The 16,523-nt window shown below is 40.6% G+C and overlaps 1 protein-coding gene across 7 annotated transcripts in view; it reads left to right on the top strand.

Moving 5' to 3' along the window:
• The window catches only part of lrp1aa (low density lipoprotein receptor-related protein 1Aa), a 244,372-nt gene that overhangs the window by 179,201 nt on the left and 48,648 nt on the right, over positions 1-16,523 (top strand). For 4 of the 7 annotated variants that reach the window (XM_067431416.1, XM_067431414.1, XM_067431417.1 and 1 more), the window contains exons 51-64: positions 366-482; positions 5,578-5,706; positions 5,799-5,921; positions 8,620-8,760; positions 9,047-9,234; positions 10,463-10,646; positions 11,170-11,255; positions 11,344-11,463; positions 11,557-11,744; positions 12,989-13,194; positions 13,592-13,780; positions 15,271-15,419; positions 15,536-15,629; positions 15,722-15,838. In XM_067431416.1, coding sequence (XP_067287517.1) covers positions 366-482; positions 5,578-5,706; positions 5,799-5,921; positions 8,620-8,760; positions 9,047-9,234; positions 10,463-10,646; positions 11,170-11,255; positions 11,344-11,463; positions 11,557-11,744; positions 12,989-13,194; positions 13,592-13,780; positions 15,271-15,419; positions 15,536-15,629; positions 15,722-15,838 — 2,031 coding nt within the window. Of the gene's footprint in view, positions 1-365; positions 483-5,577; positions 5,707-5,798; positions 5,922-8,619; positions 8,761-9,043; positions 9,235-10,462; positions 10,647-11,169; positions 11,256-11,343; positions 11,464-11,556; positions 11,745-12,988; positions 13,195-13,591; positions 13,781-15,270; positions 15,420-15,535; positions 15,630-15,721; positions 15,839-16,523 lie in introns of all 7 variants that reach the window. The other 3 variants (XM_067431413.1, XM_067431415.1, XM_067431411.1) reach the window with 1 other exon arrangement.

Raw genomic sequence — 16,523 nt, 5'->3', positions numbered from 1 at the left:
TGGGGAACTGATTGGATGGTTGTGTTTTGTCATTGGTGGATCTCATGTGAGTGACAGGTTGCCCCGCCCCTCGTCACCAGAGAAGAGATGAGCTGCGAGAGGGAGGGGAATTATTCATTAATGTTAAAGTTGTGGGGCTCATGAATTTAAAACAATAATGATGTGCACAGAGAAATCATTTATAATAAATATATTCCATAAAAAATACATTTTAAAATTTTGAATTTATGGTGATTTTTAAGAACACACTTTCAGATCTGTCCAGTTAATTTAAGGTCAGTGTGAACAGAATCGTTTAAATATGCTCCGTCTTTGAAGAATCTTTTGAATAATTCACTAACGGATGGTTTAATGATTCTACTCAGATAAGTCCTGCTCAGCGGAGCAGTTTGAGTGCGGGAATCATCACTGTATTTCCAGCAGCTGGGTGTGTGACGGATCGGACGACTGTGGAGATGGAACAGACGAGGACAGCAAATGCAGTGAGTGCTGATCCTCATAAACAGCATGAAATGGGACATTTTAAAAGTGCATGACTGACAAATCACAGAGAATAAAACTTTTATTAAAGTGCCCCTGTTATGCTATTTTACAGGTTCCTAATTTTGTTCCTAACTGATCGTTCGCAAAGACCCACCCCCTTTAGTTACTGTTGCTATGTCCAACAAGCCATGGCACTCTCACACACACACACACACACACACACACGTTCTCATGCAGTGAAAAACACATCACAGAGAGGACACTGACAACATGCCAACAGACAGGCGCCAGCAGTTTACTTTTCATATGAAACAAGTCAAATTGTGTCATTTTTTTTAAAGAAATGCAAACAATAAATACCATTTTGCGGCTCTTTAATATGTGGTGACGGGTCACTGTAGCGTATGAGGCGCCACGTAGGATTTAAATCAAACTTCGCTTATCAATACATACATAACACACGTGCATATACACCTATACATTACTCGCATATACATGTATACTACTGGATGTTCAAAATACATATATGAAATACACGTGCACACTAATATGAAATCCATACCAATACATATAATGTTAATAATGAATGCATACACACTTGTGAATAACTTGCATATACATATACACTTTCATGCACGCATAGACCTATAAATACTCGCATATACATATAAACTTCCATGCATATACACCTATCAATACTCGCATATACATATAAACTTCCCTATAAATACTCGCATATACATATAAACTTTCATGCATATACACCTATAAATACTCGCATATACATATAAACTTTCATGCATATACACCTATAAACACTCGCATATACATATAAACTCGATGCACGCATACACATCCATAAAACGCGCATACATACAAAATAAAACGTGGATGCATGCTTTAGTTGTGTATATATATATGCGAGTGATTTCATATGTGGATGTGCGAGTGATTTCATATGTGGATGTGCGAGTGTTTCATATGTGGTTGTGCGTGAACTTTTCAGTGCAAACGGAAGGCATTTCAGTGTAAAAGGAAGTCATTTCAGTGTAAAAGGAAGTCATATCAGTGTAAAAGGAAGTCATTTCAGTGTAAAAGGAAGTCATTTCAGTGTAAAAGGAAGTCATTTCAGTGTAAAAGGAAGTCATTTCAGTGTAAAAGGAAGTCATTTCAGTGTAAAAGGAAGTCATTTCAGTGTAAAAGGAAGTCATTTGTGTGTACACGGAAGTAACCTGCCTATATTAACCGCATTTACAACTTTGCAATCATGGAGAGGGATCGTGCTACAACTGAAGCAATAGAATTTTGCGAAACGTGCTTACTTGGCGGTCCGTGTACCTTCGGATAATTAGTTTTTTCCTTTTTGTCTTCCAAACGGAAAAACTAAGAAAGCATTCCTTTATCATATATTCGACCCTCCCTATGAGAATAAATAAACAAACCTTGAGTCGTTTTTCCCCCTCATATTTTTATTTTTGTTTTAATCACACTCTGTTCTAATCCGCCAAATGAAAAAAAAATTAAAATAATGGATAAACAGCTTGAATATTCGATCTCAACATGGGCGGGAACAAAACGCCCCTTTCCGCTGATTGGTCAACCAAAGATCAAGCCGCGCCTTCAGTTCTCCGCGCATTGCGCAACAGAATATATATATATATATATCCTTATACAGATTATTAACAGAGTTTAGTGCAACTACATTTAATCTTGTTCTCATCAAACAGCCAGACTAATAAAAGAGAGAATGTTGCAGTGAAGTGATCAGCAGTCCAATAAAAACAATGCTTTATTTTTTCTGCCAGTTTAATTTCTAAAGCAAACCAGATCATTGTGCGACTCGCAACATAAGGCGCACAGAGTAAGCTAGTTAATTCGTGAATGAATCCGAGTCTTTGAACAAATCGGTTGAGTGACTCACCCATGGACTCACCAGCCATACAGCCTTTGTATTATTGAATGAATCAGCGGTTCGAGCGAATCAACTGAACAAAATGACTCATTCATTAACACAGTGACTTGCTGCCACCTACTGGCAATATTTAATATTCGTTTCATCTTGTAATTCTATTTCATATTTCTGTATTCAAAGCATTTTGTATAAAACATAAAACTAATGTCATTGCATTAGGTTATATATTTGCTCTGCTGTGTGAATGTACAGAACTCTCTCAGCATTAAATTGTGTAAATACATCTATAAGCAACTTCAGATGCTGCATTGCCACCTTTGCAGCGCAGGATATTGGGCTGAAACAATATAGTTTCAAACTCTAACTGTATTGAATAAATTTGAGATTTTAAATTAAAAGATGGCATGCCTATATTTAATAAGATATAGCTATTTTAAAAAGGTAGCCTTGTTTGACTAATTATATATGATGCTAATTGGTGGCAATAAATATCGAAATATATATTCATCTCTGGCTTTTTTTTTCAATGTGTTAATTCATAGTTTCTAAAACATGTAAATGAACAGCAAGAGCGGATTAAACATTTCTGTTTCTGTTCTGTTTTCAGTTAAAAAGATGTAATTTAAGCGTCTTGAGTTAATGATTTTTACAACGAAAGTGATTCAATCAAGAACTTTAATAGCTCGATAAACTTTATCTTAGAGCTGTTGGTAAAGCCAAAAAAACTATGTCTATTAATTTTTATATTATCTGTAAAGCTGCTTTGAAATAATCTGTATTGTAAGAAGCGCCAGGCCTATAAATGAAGATTGCGCGGAGCGGAGTTCTGGAGATAAGAATGGCACGGCTTGATCTTTGGCTGACCAATCAGAGGAAAAGGGCGTTTTGTGCCCGCCCATTTTGAGATCAAACTAAAGCATGCATCCACGTTTTATTTTGTATGTATGCGCGAGTGTTTTATGGATCTGTACGCGCGCATCGAGTTTATATGTATGTGCGAGTGAGTATAGGTGTGTCTGCGTGCAGTGAGTTTATATGTATATGCGAGTGTTTATAGGTGTATATGCATGAAAGTTTATATGTATATGCGAGTGTTTATAGGTGTATATGCATGAAAGTTTATATGTATATGCGAGTATTTATAGGTGTATATGCATGAAAGTTTATATGTATATGCAAGTGTTTATAGGTGTATATGCATGAAAGTTTATATGTATATGCGAGTGTTTATAGGTGTATATGCATGGAAGTTTATATGTATATGCGAGTGTTTATAGGTGTATATGCATGAAAGTTTATATGTATATGCGAGTATTTATAGGTGTATATGCATGGAAGTTTATATGTATATGCGAGTGTTTATAGGTGTATATGCATGGAAGTTTATATGTATATGCGAGTGTTTATAGGTGTATATGCATGGAAGTTTATATGTATATGCGAGTATTTATAGGTGTATATGCATGAAAGTTTATATGTATATGCGAGTGTTTATAGGTGTATATGCATGGAAGTTTATATGTATATGCGAGTATTTATAGGTGTATATGCATGAAAGTTTATATGTATATGCGAGTGTTTATAGGTGTATATGCATGGAAGTTTATATGTATATGCGAGTGTTTATAGGTGTATATGCATGGAAGTTTATATGTATATGCGAGTATTTATAGGTGTATATGCATGGAAGTTTATATGTATATGCGAGTTATTCACAAGTGTGTATGCATTCATTATTAACATTATATGTATTGGTATGGATTTCATATTAGTGTGCACGTGTATTTCATATATGTATTTTGAACATCCAGTAGTATACATGTATATGCGAGTAATGTATAGGTGTATATGCACGTGTGTTATGTATGTATTGATAAGCGAAGTTTGATTTAAATCCTACGTGGCGCCTCATAGTAGCGCCTCAGTTAAAGCTGCTCATGAACTGATCATCTCTTCCTTCTAGTTCATTTACATTTACATTTATGCATTGAGCAGATGCTTTTATCCAAAGCGACTTACAACTCAGGAGAACAGGAAGCGATCCGTCAAGAAGAGGCAAAGAAACACAAAAAGTGCCACAAGTACCAAGATTTGTATACCGCTCAGAGTAGCAAAAACCAGAAAAGGGAAGAAGAAAGGAGAAATAGAGGGGGAAAGAGTTTTTTATTTTAATTTTATTATTATTATTTTTTTAATGTAAGATTAAGTGCTCCTGGAAGAGATGAGTTTTTACCTGTCTTTTGAATGAAGTGAGTGATTCTGTCGTGCGTATGGAGGACGGAAGATCGTTCCACCAACCAGGAACAATGAAAGAAAAAGTCCTGGAGAGGGATTTCATGCCTCTCTGTGATGGTACCACAAGCCTTCGCTCATTAGCGGAGCGAAGGCTTCTGATGGGGGTGTAGACTCGTTGGAGTGAGTCGAAGTATGCGGGTGATGAGCTTGTAGAAGATCCATAAGCAAGAGTCAGGGCTTTGAATTTGATCCGGGCAGCGAGTGGTAGCCAATGCAGAGAGATGAATAGATGTGTGACATGAGCCATTTTGGGCTCATTGAATACAAGACGTGCCGCAGCATTCTGGATCATTTGCAGCGGTTTGATTGCACAAGATGGAAGTCCAGCCAGAAGCGCATTGCAATAGTCAAGTCTAGAAATGACCAGGGCTTGGACAAGAAGCTGTGTTGCATGCTCCGTAAGGAACGGTCTGATTTTCCTGATGTTGTCCATGCAAACCTGCATGACCGAGCTGTCTTTGAGATGTGGTCTTTGAAGGACAGCTGGTCATTTCACATTAAATAAACATGAATTAACTTTAGAAGGAATGTTGTTTCAACCACAGAAAGACACACAGTTTTTCAAGTTCAAGTCCACTAGCGTTAACCTAGGAACTCTCTTGACTGATTTGTTGGACAAAATGGTGTGTTTGATAAATGGTGGATTATGATTAGTCAGATGGCCTGTCAATAGGTTCAGGCTGTAACGATATATCCTAGGAAGTGAGACTGGAATTACAGACGACTCTTTTTTTTTTTTTTAGTTCAGAATCACTTCTTACTTTTAGGAGACATGAAAGGGAATATCTGGAAAAAACTTAATAGGGGCGCTTTAACATAATAAATGACATTGAATTATTTTAGAAATAGTTTTACATGTCTTTAAATCACGTGTGTTTTTGACTCAGAGAATAAAACGTGCAGTCCGGACGCATTCCAGTGTCCCGACTCAAACAAGTGTGTCTCGCAGCGCTGGGTGTGTGACGGCGACAGAGACTGTCCGGACGGAGCCGACGAGAGTGTGAAGGCCGGCTGTGGTGAGTGCTCAAATACACCACTCGCTTTTGTCTGTGCAGATCCCTCCTGCTAATCATTCTTGTGTGTATCTTTGTGTCTTTTTCTCGTTCAGTGTTCAATAACACATGTAAGGCAGGAGAGTTCATGTGCCAGAACAGACAGTGTATCCCCAAACAGTTTGTGTGTGACCACGACAACGACTGCAGCGACGGATCCGACGAATCTCAGGAGTGCGGTACGTTCATGATTATTTCAAACAAGATAATTATGAGGTGATTATCTTATAATTACCAAGCAATGACATGAATAATGGCGTTTCAGTCGTAAGATGGCACAATACTTGACTCTTGACTCTCACTTGAATTAAATCAATGCTTTAGTCAAACAAAGCAAAAATAATAATATTGCTTGCAATAAAATAAACGCTAACACTTTATTTTACCGTGTCCTCCTTGTTACATTTACTTACCATAGTAATAACAGTCAGTAGGGTATGTATAATTAACCTTCAACCAAACCCTAACCCTAGAGTAAGTAAATGTAGTTAATTAATTAAGTATTATTTCCCAGTACTTAAATGTAAAAACTACACTGTAACACGGACGCCTTAAAATAAAGTTTAACCAAATACACATTTAAAAACATTTAAAAAATCATGTACTTACTATAGGGTTAGAGTTTGGTTTAGTTACATGTAAATATGCACTGTAATTTAACTACATGTAACGTGTAACAAGGACACTAAAATAAAGTGTCACCAAATAATTTATTTCAGCGTGTTGCTAAAGCAACATTCTCATTTTTGTTTAAGGGTGCAGAAAATATACAAAATAAAACCAAATTCAAAATAGGGTTATCCATTTGTATTGATAGTACACTATAGACATCCTATTAACTATAGTTAACTTTGCAACTACATGTACACTAACTCTCTTTAAAGGGATAGTTTACTTTAAAATGAAAATTCTGTCATCCTTTACTCGCCCTCAAGATATTTTGAAGAATATCAGTAACCAAACCGTTAACTGGAGCCATTGCCTTCCATAGTATTATTTTTTTTCCTACTATGGAAGTCAATGGCTCCAGTTAACGGTTTGGTTACTGACATTCTTCAAAATATCTTCCTTTGTGTTCAGCTGAAGAAAGAAACTCATACAGGTTTGAGACAACTTGAGGATGAGTAAAGGATGACAGAATTTTAATTTTAACGTGAACTGGCCCTTTAAAGTATTACTAGACTCTGTTAGGTTAGGATCCTGGAAAATTGCCATGAAATTGCCTTTTGTGTGAACGGGATTGATTCCTGGATCGATCCCAGAATGGGGACCTAGTAACATTGTCTGGACCAGTCAATGACACCGAAGATGAGATTGTTCGCCAGCTTAGTGGAACGTTACATGATGCACTAGTTTATGACCGAATCAGGGGGGAAAATGCACAAGCGTGATTGAGAGAGAGAGAGAGAGAGAGAGAGAGAGAGAGAGAGAGAGAGAGAGAGAGAGAGAGAGAGAGAGAGAGAGAGAGAGAAATTGAAATTAGAGAGAGAGAAATTGATTAGCTAATCGAATCAGAATTGTCGAATCTCTCTATGGTCGACTGATAGTCAAATCATCTGTGTGTGTGAATGGGTTGGGAGGGGCACGACACTGTCAGCAGAAGGGTAAAACTATTTTTATTAGTTTTAATAAAAAAAGAGCCCAGCACCCTTAAAGGGGTCGCACACCGATGCTCTGCTCAGCTCAGCGCCGCGACACGTCTTTAAAATATTGAGCACCCCCATATTGCCAAAATGGTATGATCCTCGATTCATAACACCCGCGAAGATTCGACCGTGAGATCGGTGGTCGAATCCGGCTCCGCATATTGATGCATCGAATCTTCGACTATTCTGGGTCACCCCTAGTGTGAACACACACACACACAGATTCCAGAAATTCACTGGCAGTGTGAATGAACCAAAATCAAGTGATCCCGGGACAAATCCTTAGTATTTAAATTACTTATAGTCAGTAGAATGTCTGTTGGGGAGCATCAAAATAAAGTGTTAGTGTAACGTTTAGTTCAAAGATGATTAAAAAATGCCAAAAGGATCAAATAAAACAAGGTTTATTAAATAAATCAAAAACAGGTCATCCACATAATGAGCAAACAACACGAAACAGTGTGCCATGTACAAACAATACCAGACAATGAGCAAGAGGACGTGAGGAAGTGAGGAACTTAAATGCACAATGGTGAGGAACATAATGGCAGTTGTGATGATTGAATGTCCATGGAAACTGATGAGTGGCAGGAGGAAACAAAGGAAACACAGAAATCAGGCAGTCCGTGAAAACGACACTAACTTAACCTAATTGGGACAGTTATCAGATTTCAAAGGGTTAGTTCACCCAAAAAAGGAAGAGTCTGTTTTTGCGTCAGCAGCGTAAGTTTTTATTTATTTTGCGCACCAAAAATATTCTTGTCACTTCATAACATTAAGGTTGAACCACTGGAGTCACATAGACTGTTTTAACGATTTCTTTACTGCCTTTCTGGACCTTGAAAGTGGTCGTTGTGTTGCTGCCTGGAGGGGTCAGAGAGCTCTCGGATCTCATCAGAAATATCTTCATTTGTGGTCCGAAGATGAACAAAGGTCTCATGGGTTTGGAAAGACATGAGGGAGAGGAATTAGTTACTGTTATTTGACAAGTAGTTGCAAAGTTACTTATAGAATGTCTAAAGTGTTACCCAAAATATTAACAAAAAACTACGATGATAGTAAAATAACACTGGTTGCGGGGTCTGAAGTTAACAATATTGTTAAAATAAAAAGAAGAGAGAACTAAACATCAGCAAAACTATTTTAATATGTTGGTACCCATAACTACAGTCATGTTTTAATATGTTTGACCTCACTGTATTATTTGAGCAGTCTATATTCGTCTCTGTAGAGTATCCTGCCTGTAAGGCCAATGAGTTCCGCTGTGACAACGGCCGCTGCCTGATCCAGAAGTCCTGGGAGTGTGACGGAGAGTTTGACTGCCATGATCGGTCAGACGAAGCTCCCAAAAACCCTCAATGCGACGGCTCTGGTATGAACTAAATGCTAATCCAGCTGGATATCTGTGGTCACCCAACAGTCTTTGTGGCGTAATGCCACCAAAGTGTGAAGGAGGACTGACCGAGATGAGAGATCGGGCCAAACCGGTCCCACAGAAACAATAGAGGCACACTCATAAGATTTCAAAATACCTAATTAAATCGGGTATTTTTGGAAAGGCTTTAGAAAACATGTCTTAATGGTTAAAGTAGAAACCTCTCATTGGTTGGACCAGCGCAATATGCACTTAATGAATCTTTCTTTTTTCCTTCAAGCAGAAAAGAAATGTAATGACACGGCGTATGCTTGTGGGAATGGTAATTGCATCAGTGAGATGCTCCTGTGCGATCGCAACGACGACTGCGGCGATGGAACGGATGAGCTGAACTGCTTCATTAATGAATGTCTGAACAGTAAACTGAGCGGCTGCTCTCAGCTGTGTGAGGACCAGAAGATCGGATTCAAGGTAAAGATCATGCTTATGGCAGTTTACAATTTTTAGAAAATAAACTTCCTTGAGGGAGTGAAATATGCAAATAGGGAATATACATACATTTTCTAGGTCCAAAATTCTTGTTTCATTTTGATGTCAGATTTTTAAGAATAAAATATCATAAATTAGGTGAATGATATATGAACAAACCCCTATGTAAAAACTTTCAAAATGTATACACTATATTGCCAAACGTTTCAGGACACCCCTCCAAACCATTGAGTTCAGGTGTTCAGTCACTTCATGGCCACAGGTGTATAAATCAAGCACTAGGCCTGCAGACGCTTCTACACACATTAGTAAAAGAATGGGTCTCTCTCAGGAGCTCAGTGAACTCAAGCGTGGTGCCGTGTAGGTTAACACCTGTGCAATAAGTCCATTCCTGACATTTCCTCACTACTAAATATTCCACGCTCAACTGTTATTGAGATTATAACAAAGTGGAAGCAATTGGGGACAACAGCAACTCAGCCACGAAGTGGTAGTCCACATAAAATCAAAGAGCGGGGTCAGCACATGCTAAGGCACACAATGCACAGAAGTCACCAACTTTCTGCAGAGTCAACAGCTACAGACCTCCAAACTTCTTTGGCCTTCAGATGAGCTCAAGAACAGCGTAGAGAGCTTCATGGAATGGGTTTCCATGGCCGAGCAGCTCATCCAAGCATTACATCACCAAGAGCAATGCAAAGCGTAGGATGGAGTGGAGTAAAGCAGCCGCCACTGGACTCTAGAGCAGTGAGACGTGTTCTCTGGAGTGACCAATCACGCTTTTCTGTATGACAATCCCATGGACGAGTCTGGGTTTGGCGGATCCCAGGAGAACGGGACTTACTGCATTATGTCAAGTGTAAAGTTTGGTGGAGGGAGGATTATGGTGTGGTGTTGTTTTTCAGAAGCTGGGTTTGGCCCCTTAGTTCCAGTGAAAGGAACTCTTAATGCTTCAGCATACCAAGACATTTTAGACAATTTCATGCTCCAAACTATGTGGGAACAGTTTGGGGATGGCCCCTTCATGTTCCAACATGGCTGCGCACCAGTGCACAAAGTGTCGGTCCATAAAGACAGGGATAGAGACAACCCGATAGAAAACCTTTGGGAGGAATTAGAGCGGAGACTGAGAGCCAGGCCTTCTTGTCCAACATCAGTGCCTGACCTCACAAATCCAATACTTACTTTTCTTATGTGTTTCCCTCTCCAGTGCAGATGCCACCCTGGCTTTAGACTGAAGGATGATGGGAAGACCTGTGTAGATGTGGACGAGTGCACCACCACATATCCTTGCACACAGCACTGCATCAACACACACGGCAGCTTCCGCTGTGTGTGTGTGGACGGCTTCCAGCTCAGCCCATCCGACCCCACCATCTGCAAGTCCACCTCTGGTACGAGTCACTGTCACGGTTGGCTGCAATAAAGATGAGATAAGAAGGATCTAATCACAGGCGGTAGGGTTACACCCCTACTCTTTATCGAAGGACATCCTGGGATTTTTAATGACCACAGAGAGTCAGGACCTCGGTTTAACGTCTCATCCGAAAGACGGTGCTCTTTGACAGTATAGTGTCCCCATCGCTATACTGGGGTGTTAGGACCCACACAGACCACAGGGTGAGCGCCCCCTGCTGGCCTCACTAACACCTCTACCAGCAGCTCCTGGTTTTCCCAGTTGGTCCCATCCAGGTACTGACCAGGCTCAGCCCTGCTTAGCTTCAGTGGGAAACCAGTCTTGGGCTACAGGGTGATATGGCTGCTGGTTGAAAGAAGAACAAGATTTGTCAAAGACAAATTATGGAAGCAACATAGCCTAAAATCTCAACATTTGCATTGCAAGTTTATTCACACCTGTACTCATGGGAGTTTCTTTTTTTTACTTAAATATGTTTTAATTTTCATTTCCCTGTATAGACGAAGAGCCGTTCCTCATCTTTGCCAACCGTTATTACTTGAGAAAGCTCAACTTGGATGGCTCAAACTACACACTCATAAAGCAGGTATGATTTGACACTAGCATTAGTTTTTCAGACTCAATACTGTGACATTTCATTCCAGTTGTTCCTCATGAATGCTCTTCATTCCCAGGGTCTGAACAATGCTGTTGCGTTAGACTTCGACTACAGGCAGCAGATGATCTATTGGACAGATGTCACGACTCAAGGCAGCATGATACGACGCATGCACATCAACGGCAGCAACGTTCAGGTGGTTTGCGAGTAGATGCATCTTAATTCAAGTGTTCTGTGAGGTCAGCCAAGCGTTGGTTGAAACTAGACTTTCGTCTGTTTTTTTTGGCAGGTTCTCCATCGCACGTCTCTCAGCAACCCTGATGGTCTGGCTGTTGATTGGGTCGCTGGTAACCTGTACTGGTGTGATAAGGGACGGGACACTATTGAGGTTTCGAAGCTGGACGGAGCATACAGGACTGTTCTGGTCAACACAGGACTGAGGGAACCCAGAGCCGTGGCTGTGGACGTCCGAAATGGGTATAACAATGAAAATGCTCCTTTATATTATTATGTAGATAAATTGAGCTATTGTCTCCCAAAAGTAAGAAGTGATTCTGAACTGAAACGAGTCGTCAGTAATTCCAGTCTCACTTCCTGATTTGCATAATGCCAGTCTCTGGTCTTGATTGGCTGAACAGCGTCTCTTTGCCCCTCGAGCGCTGTAGTTGTGTCTGAGACTGGAAGAGTTTGGTTGGTGTTGTTCATGTGGAGAAGACGCTGTTTTCTCCTGCCAAAGCAAATCCACTTTGATGAGATTGAGACGGTAAAACCCACGCCATTGTTACTGTTCGTATCACTGTGTGTCAAGAGCTGAGATTCAGATATGATAATGAGCGTTTGGTTTCTGACTCGGTCGACCAATCACAACAGACTGGGCTATCTGACCAATCAGAGCAGAGCAGGCTCTCAGAAAGGCGGGGTTTAGAGAGAACGAATCCTTGATTGAACCATTCATACACTGAGAGAAAAGAGCTGGGGCATCGAAAAAAGGCATTGAAATGTGCTTACACAAATTTTCCACACACACACATCGGAATTTCTAAAAAATAAACTAGGTGTAAATATGTGCGCACCTTACGGACACTCGTCTAGACCGTGTGTTTTAATTTTTTTAATTAAAGAGAACCTCTTTCTTGGTCTTCACAATATTATTATGAAATTGTATTTGAACAGTAAGATATGCACATTTTATTTTATATTTGTCAGTGACACGCTATGCCAGACAATTATTTACACTGAAAAAAGTAAGCCCTATCTGTTTCCATAAAAAAAATATAGGCTAAAAAATTTAAAATATCTACTTACCTTAAAGGCGATTTGATTTGATTTGTGAAAAGTAATTAAATACAATCAAATTCAAATTAAATACTATTTGGCCAGTGGAAAAGATTGAGAATAACTATTCTCTGAAATGTTATACAATTTAGATTTATTTATTCTAAAAAAAATGCACGAATACTGAATGATTGTTAGCAATGTAATGTGATGGAACACAGTCAATATCTCATGTTTTACCTGTACCATTAAACATGGCATCGAGTGGGAATATGCATCGAAATGCTAAAATGGTCAAATTAGGCGTTGTAAGCTCAGGAGGAGATAATAGAGGCACTTTAATTGTTTTCTTTTTATGTTATTTTGTTCCCCTCTTCCTATGTGCTAATATTCCCTGGGAGATCATGAACTGTGCGTGTCTTGAAAATGATGTGTGTCTTTGTCAGGTACCTGTACTGGTCTGACTGGGGTGATAATCCTCATATCGGCCGCATTGGGATGGACGGCACCAACAGAAGTGTGATCATACAGGACAAGATAACCTGGCCCAACGGTCTCACGTTAGACTTCATCAACGATCGCATCTACTGGGCAGACGCCAGAGAGGACTACATCGAGTTTGCCAGCTTAGACGGATCCAGTAGGCACACTGGTGAGGAAAAAACATTTGCCATTTGCTAAAGCGTCTGCAGGTTATCACAACCATTTTTGGTATTCAGTACAGCAGCAGGATTGTGACTATAAACTGTAGTTAAGGAGACAGTATAAGTAACTTACAAGTATATATTTGTATTATAAGTGTGTATATTAAGTATGTGTATATAAATAACGGCACTACCATTAAAGGTTTGAGTTTTTTTAAGTCCCTTCTGCTCACCAAGGCTGCATTTATTTGATCAAAATACAGTAAAAAGAGTAACATTGTGATATATGAACACTAATTTTTATTACATTATTATTGTAAAATGTAATTTATCCCTTTTCTATTTTGTAAGGTTGCTGTGTGTTTATTATGTTTGTGTAGTGAATAACCAATGTTTGTGCTGCAGTTTTGAGTCAGGACATCCCGCACATATTCGCCATGACCATTTTTGAAGAATACATCTACTGGACAGACTGGGAGACCAAGTCTATCAACAGAGCTCACAAAACACAGGGAACCAATAAGACCAAGATGATCGACACCCTGCACAGACCCATGGACATCCACATCTACCACCCCTACAGACAACCAGAGGGTCAGGACACCCGTTTACACACACTCATCTCATCCAAATCAGTGAAGAGAAATCAAATTGATTGTTTGTACCATTTGGTTGGTGTATTTTCTCATGCAACTACAGTCAGATGCTTTTAATGCTTATTGGAAGCACCTATAGTAGCCACGCCCCAAACTCTCCTTATGCTACAGTAGCCACGCCCCAAACTCTCCATCTGCTACATTAGCCACGCCCCAAACTCTCCATCTGCTGCAGTAGCCACGCCCCAAACTCTCCATCTGCTACAGTAGCCACGCCCCAAACTCTCCATCTGCTACAGTAGCCACACCCCAAACTCTCCATCTGCTACAGTAGCCACGCCCCAAACTCTCCATCTGCTGCAGTAGCCACGCCCCAAACTCTCCATCTGCTACAGTAGCCACACCCCAAACTCTCCATCTGCTACAGTAGCCACGCCCCAAACTCTCCATCTGCGACAGTAGCCACGCCCCTAACTCTCCATCTGCTGCAGTAGCCACGCCCCAAACTCTCCATCTGCTACAGTAACCACGCCCCAAACTCTCCATCTGCGACAGTAGCCACGCCCCAAACTCTCCATCTGTGACAGTAGCCACGCCCCTAACTCTCCATCTGCTGCAGTAGCCACGCCCCAAACTCTCCATCTGCTACAGTAGCCACGCCCCAAACTCTCCATCTGCTACAGTAGCCACGCCCCAAACTCTCCATCTGCTACAGTAGCCACGCCCCAAACTCTCCATCTGCTACAGTAGCCACACCCCAAACTCTCCATCTGCTACAGTAGCCACGCCCCAAACTCTCCATCTGCTACAGTAGCCACGCCCCAAACTCTCCATCTGCTGCAGTAGCCACGCCCCAAACTCTCCATCTGCTACAGTAGCCGCGCCCCAAACTCTCCATCTGCTACAGTAGCCACGCCCCAAACTCTCCATGTGCTACAGTAGCCACGCCCCAAACTCTCCATCTGCTGCAGTAGCCACGCCCCAAACTCTCAATCTGCTACAGTAGCCACGCCCCAAACTCTCCATCTGCTACAGTAGCCACGCCCCAAACTCTCCATCTGCTACAGTAGCCACGCCCAAACTCTCCATCTGCTACAGTAGCCACGCCCCAAACTCTCCATCTGCGACAGTAGCCACGCCCCTAACTCTCCATCTGCGACAGTAGCCACGCCCCAAACTCTCCATCTGCGACAGTAGCCACGCCCCAAACTCTCCATCTGCGACAGTAGCCACGCCCCAAACTCTCCATCTGCGACAGTAGCCACGCCCCAAACTCCCACTATTGGTTGAGCTGAAAGAGATTGACAGATCTGAGCGGACCGCTCTCAATGTATAGATGATGTCTGTGAGGCTAAATGTTTACACTTTTAGAGCAGATAAACTCATGAATAAAATATCACTAATAGTTCTCAGTGAACAATAAACTGGGTTAAGAGATTTAAAACATCTTCTATCACCGTTAAAATGTTGTGTTCTCTTCCATTGTAGTCACGAATCACCCGTGTCAGACAGACAATGGCGGCTGCAGTAACTTGTGTCTGCTGTCTCCGGGTGGTGGTTATAAATGTGCCTGTCCGAATAACTTCTACCTGGCTGCTGATGGGAAACAGTGCATGTCTAACTGCACCGCCAGCCAGGTGAGGGTGTGACCCTTGACCCTGATCATGAGATTCATTAAACCCAGTCTAAGACACACACCATTTCTCAGAAACATGCACCTAGGTACCTAATGTACCTAAACCTCTCTCCTCAGTTTGTCTGCAAGAATGACAAGTGCATCCCGTTCTGGTGGAAGTGTGACACTGAGGACGACTGTGGCGACCGATCCGACGAGCCTGCCGACTGCCGTGAGTGATGGGGATTGTAGGACATTTTCACAGCTAAACCCATGAAAACATGTGTGTAATAAGAGCACATTTGTAAATATTTCTTTTAACAGCTGAGTTTAAATGCAGACCAGGTCAGTTCCAGTGTGGCACTGGTATCTGTACGAACCCAGCGTACATCTGTGATGGAGACAACGACTGCCAGGATAACTCTGATGAGGCCAACTGCGGTACGGTTATGTACATTTTTCAAGTATCTTTGTTTTGTTTATATTTTTATTTTGGCAAATTTTCATTTTTACTTCACTACATCCAAAAGCAAATATCAAATGTCAACAAGTCAACAGCTCATTCATCACTGATTCAATGAATCGGTCAAAGCGAGTCTACAGCAATTCAAAAGAACCTGATGAATCACACAAATCATGCTGATTCACTTGTGAGTCAGACTGATCCTGTTACCACTGTTCTTTAGTCAACAACTCACTGATCCAATGATTCGGTCAGAGCGAGTCTACAGTTTGCAATTCAACCTAATGAATCAGTTTGCAATTCAGGATGATTCATTTGTCAAATTAACTGATCCAGTTGCCGCTGTTCTCGATTCAACAACTCACTGATTCAATGATTCGGTCAGAGCGAGTCTACATTTTACAATTCAAAAGAACCTGATGAATCAGTTCCCAAATTACTGATTCATTTTTCAATGTTGATCCAGTTTTCGCTGTTCTTGAGTAAACAAATCACTGATTCAATGACACACATTTGTGACAAACAATATTAATACCTATGATTAATCAGATTATTGGATTAGTAGAAGTATTTACTGCAAACAAGAGTCTGTTATCATATTGCTTTTGCTGCTGTTTTATAAAGTCTTGACTGTTTTCCAGACTTATTGCTTTCATTGGTATT

The sequence above is a fragment of the Pseudorasbora parva genome, chromosome 22 (assembly GCF_024679245.1).
Source record: "Pseudorasbora parva isolate DD20220531a chromosome 22, ASM2467924v1, whole genome shotgun sequence".
NCBI classification, from domain to species: domain Eukaryota; kingdom Metazoa; phylum Chordata; class Actinopteri; order Cypriniformes; family Gobionidae; genus Pseudorasbora; species Pseudorasbora parva.
The sequence above is the reverse complement of the archived record's forward strand: the minus strand, read 5'-3'. Positions and strand labels throughout refer to the sequence as shown.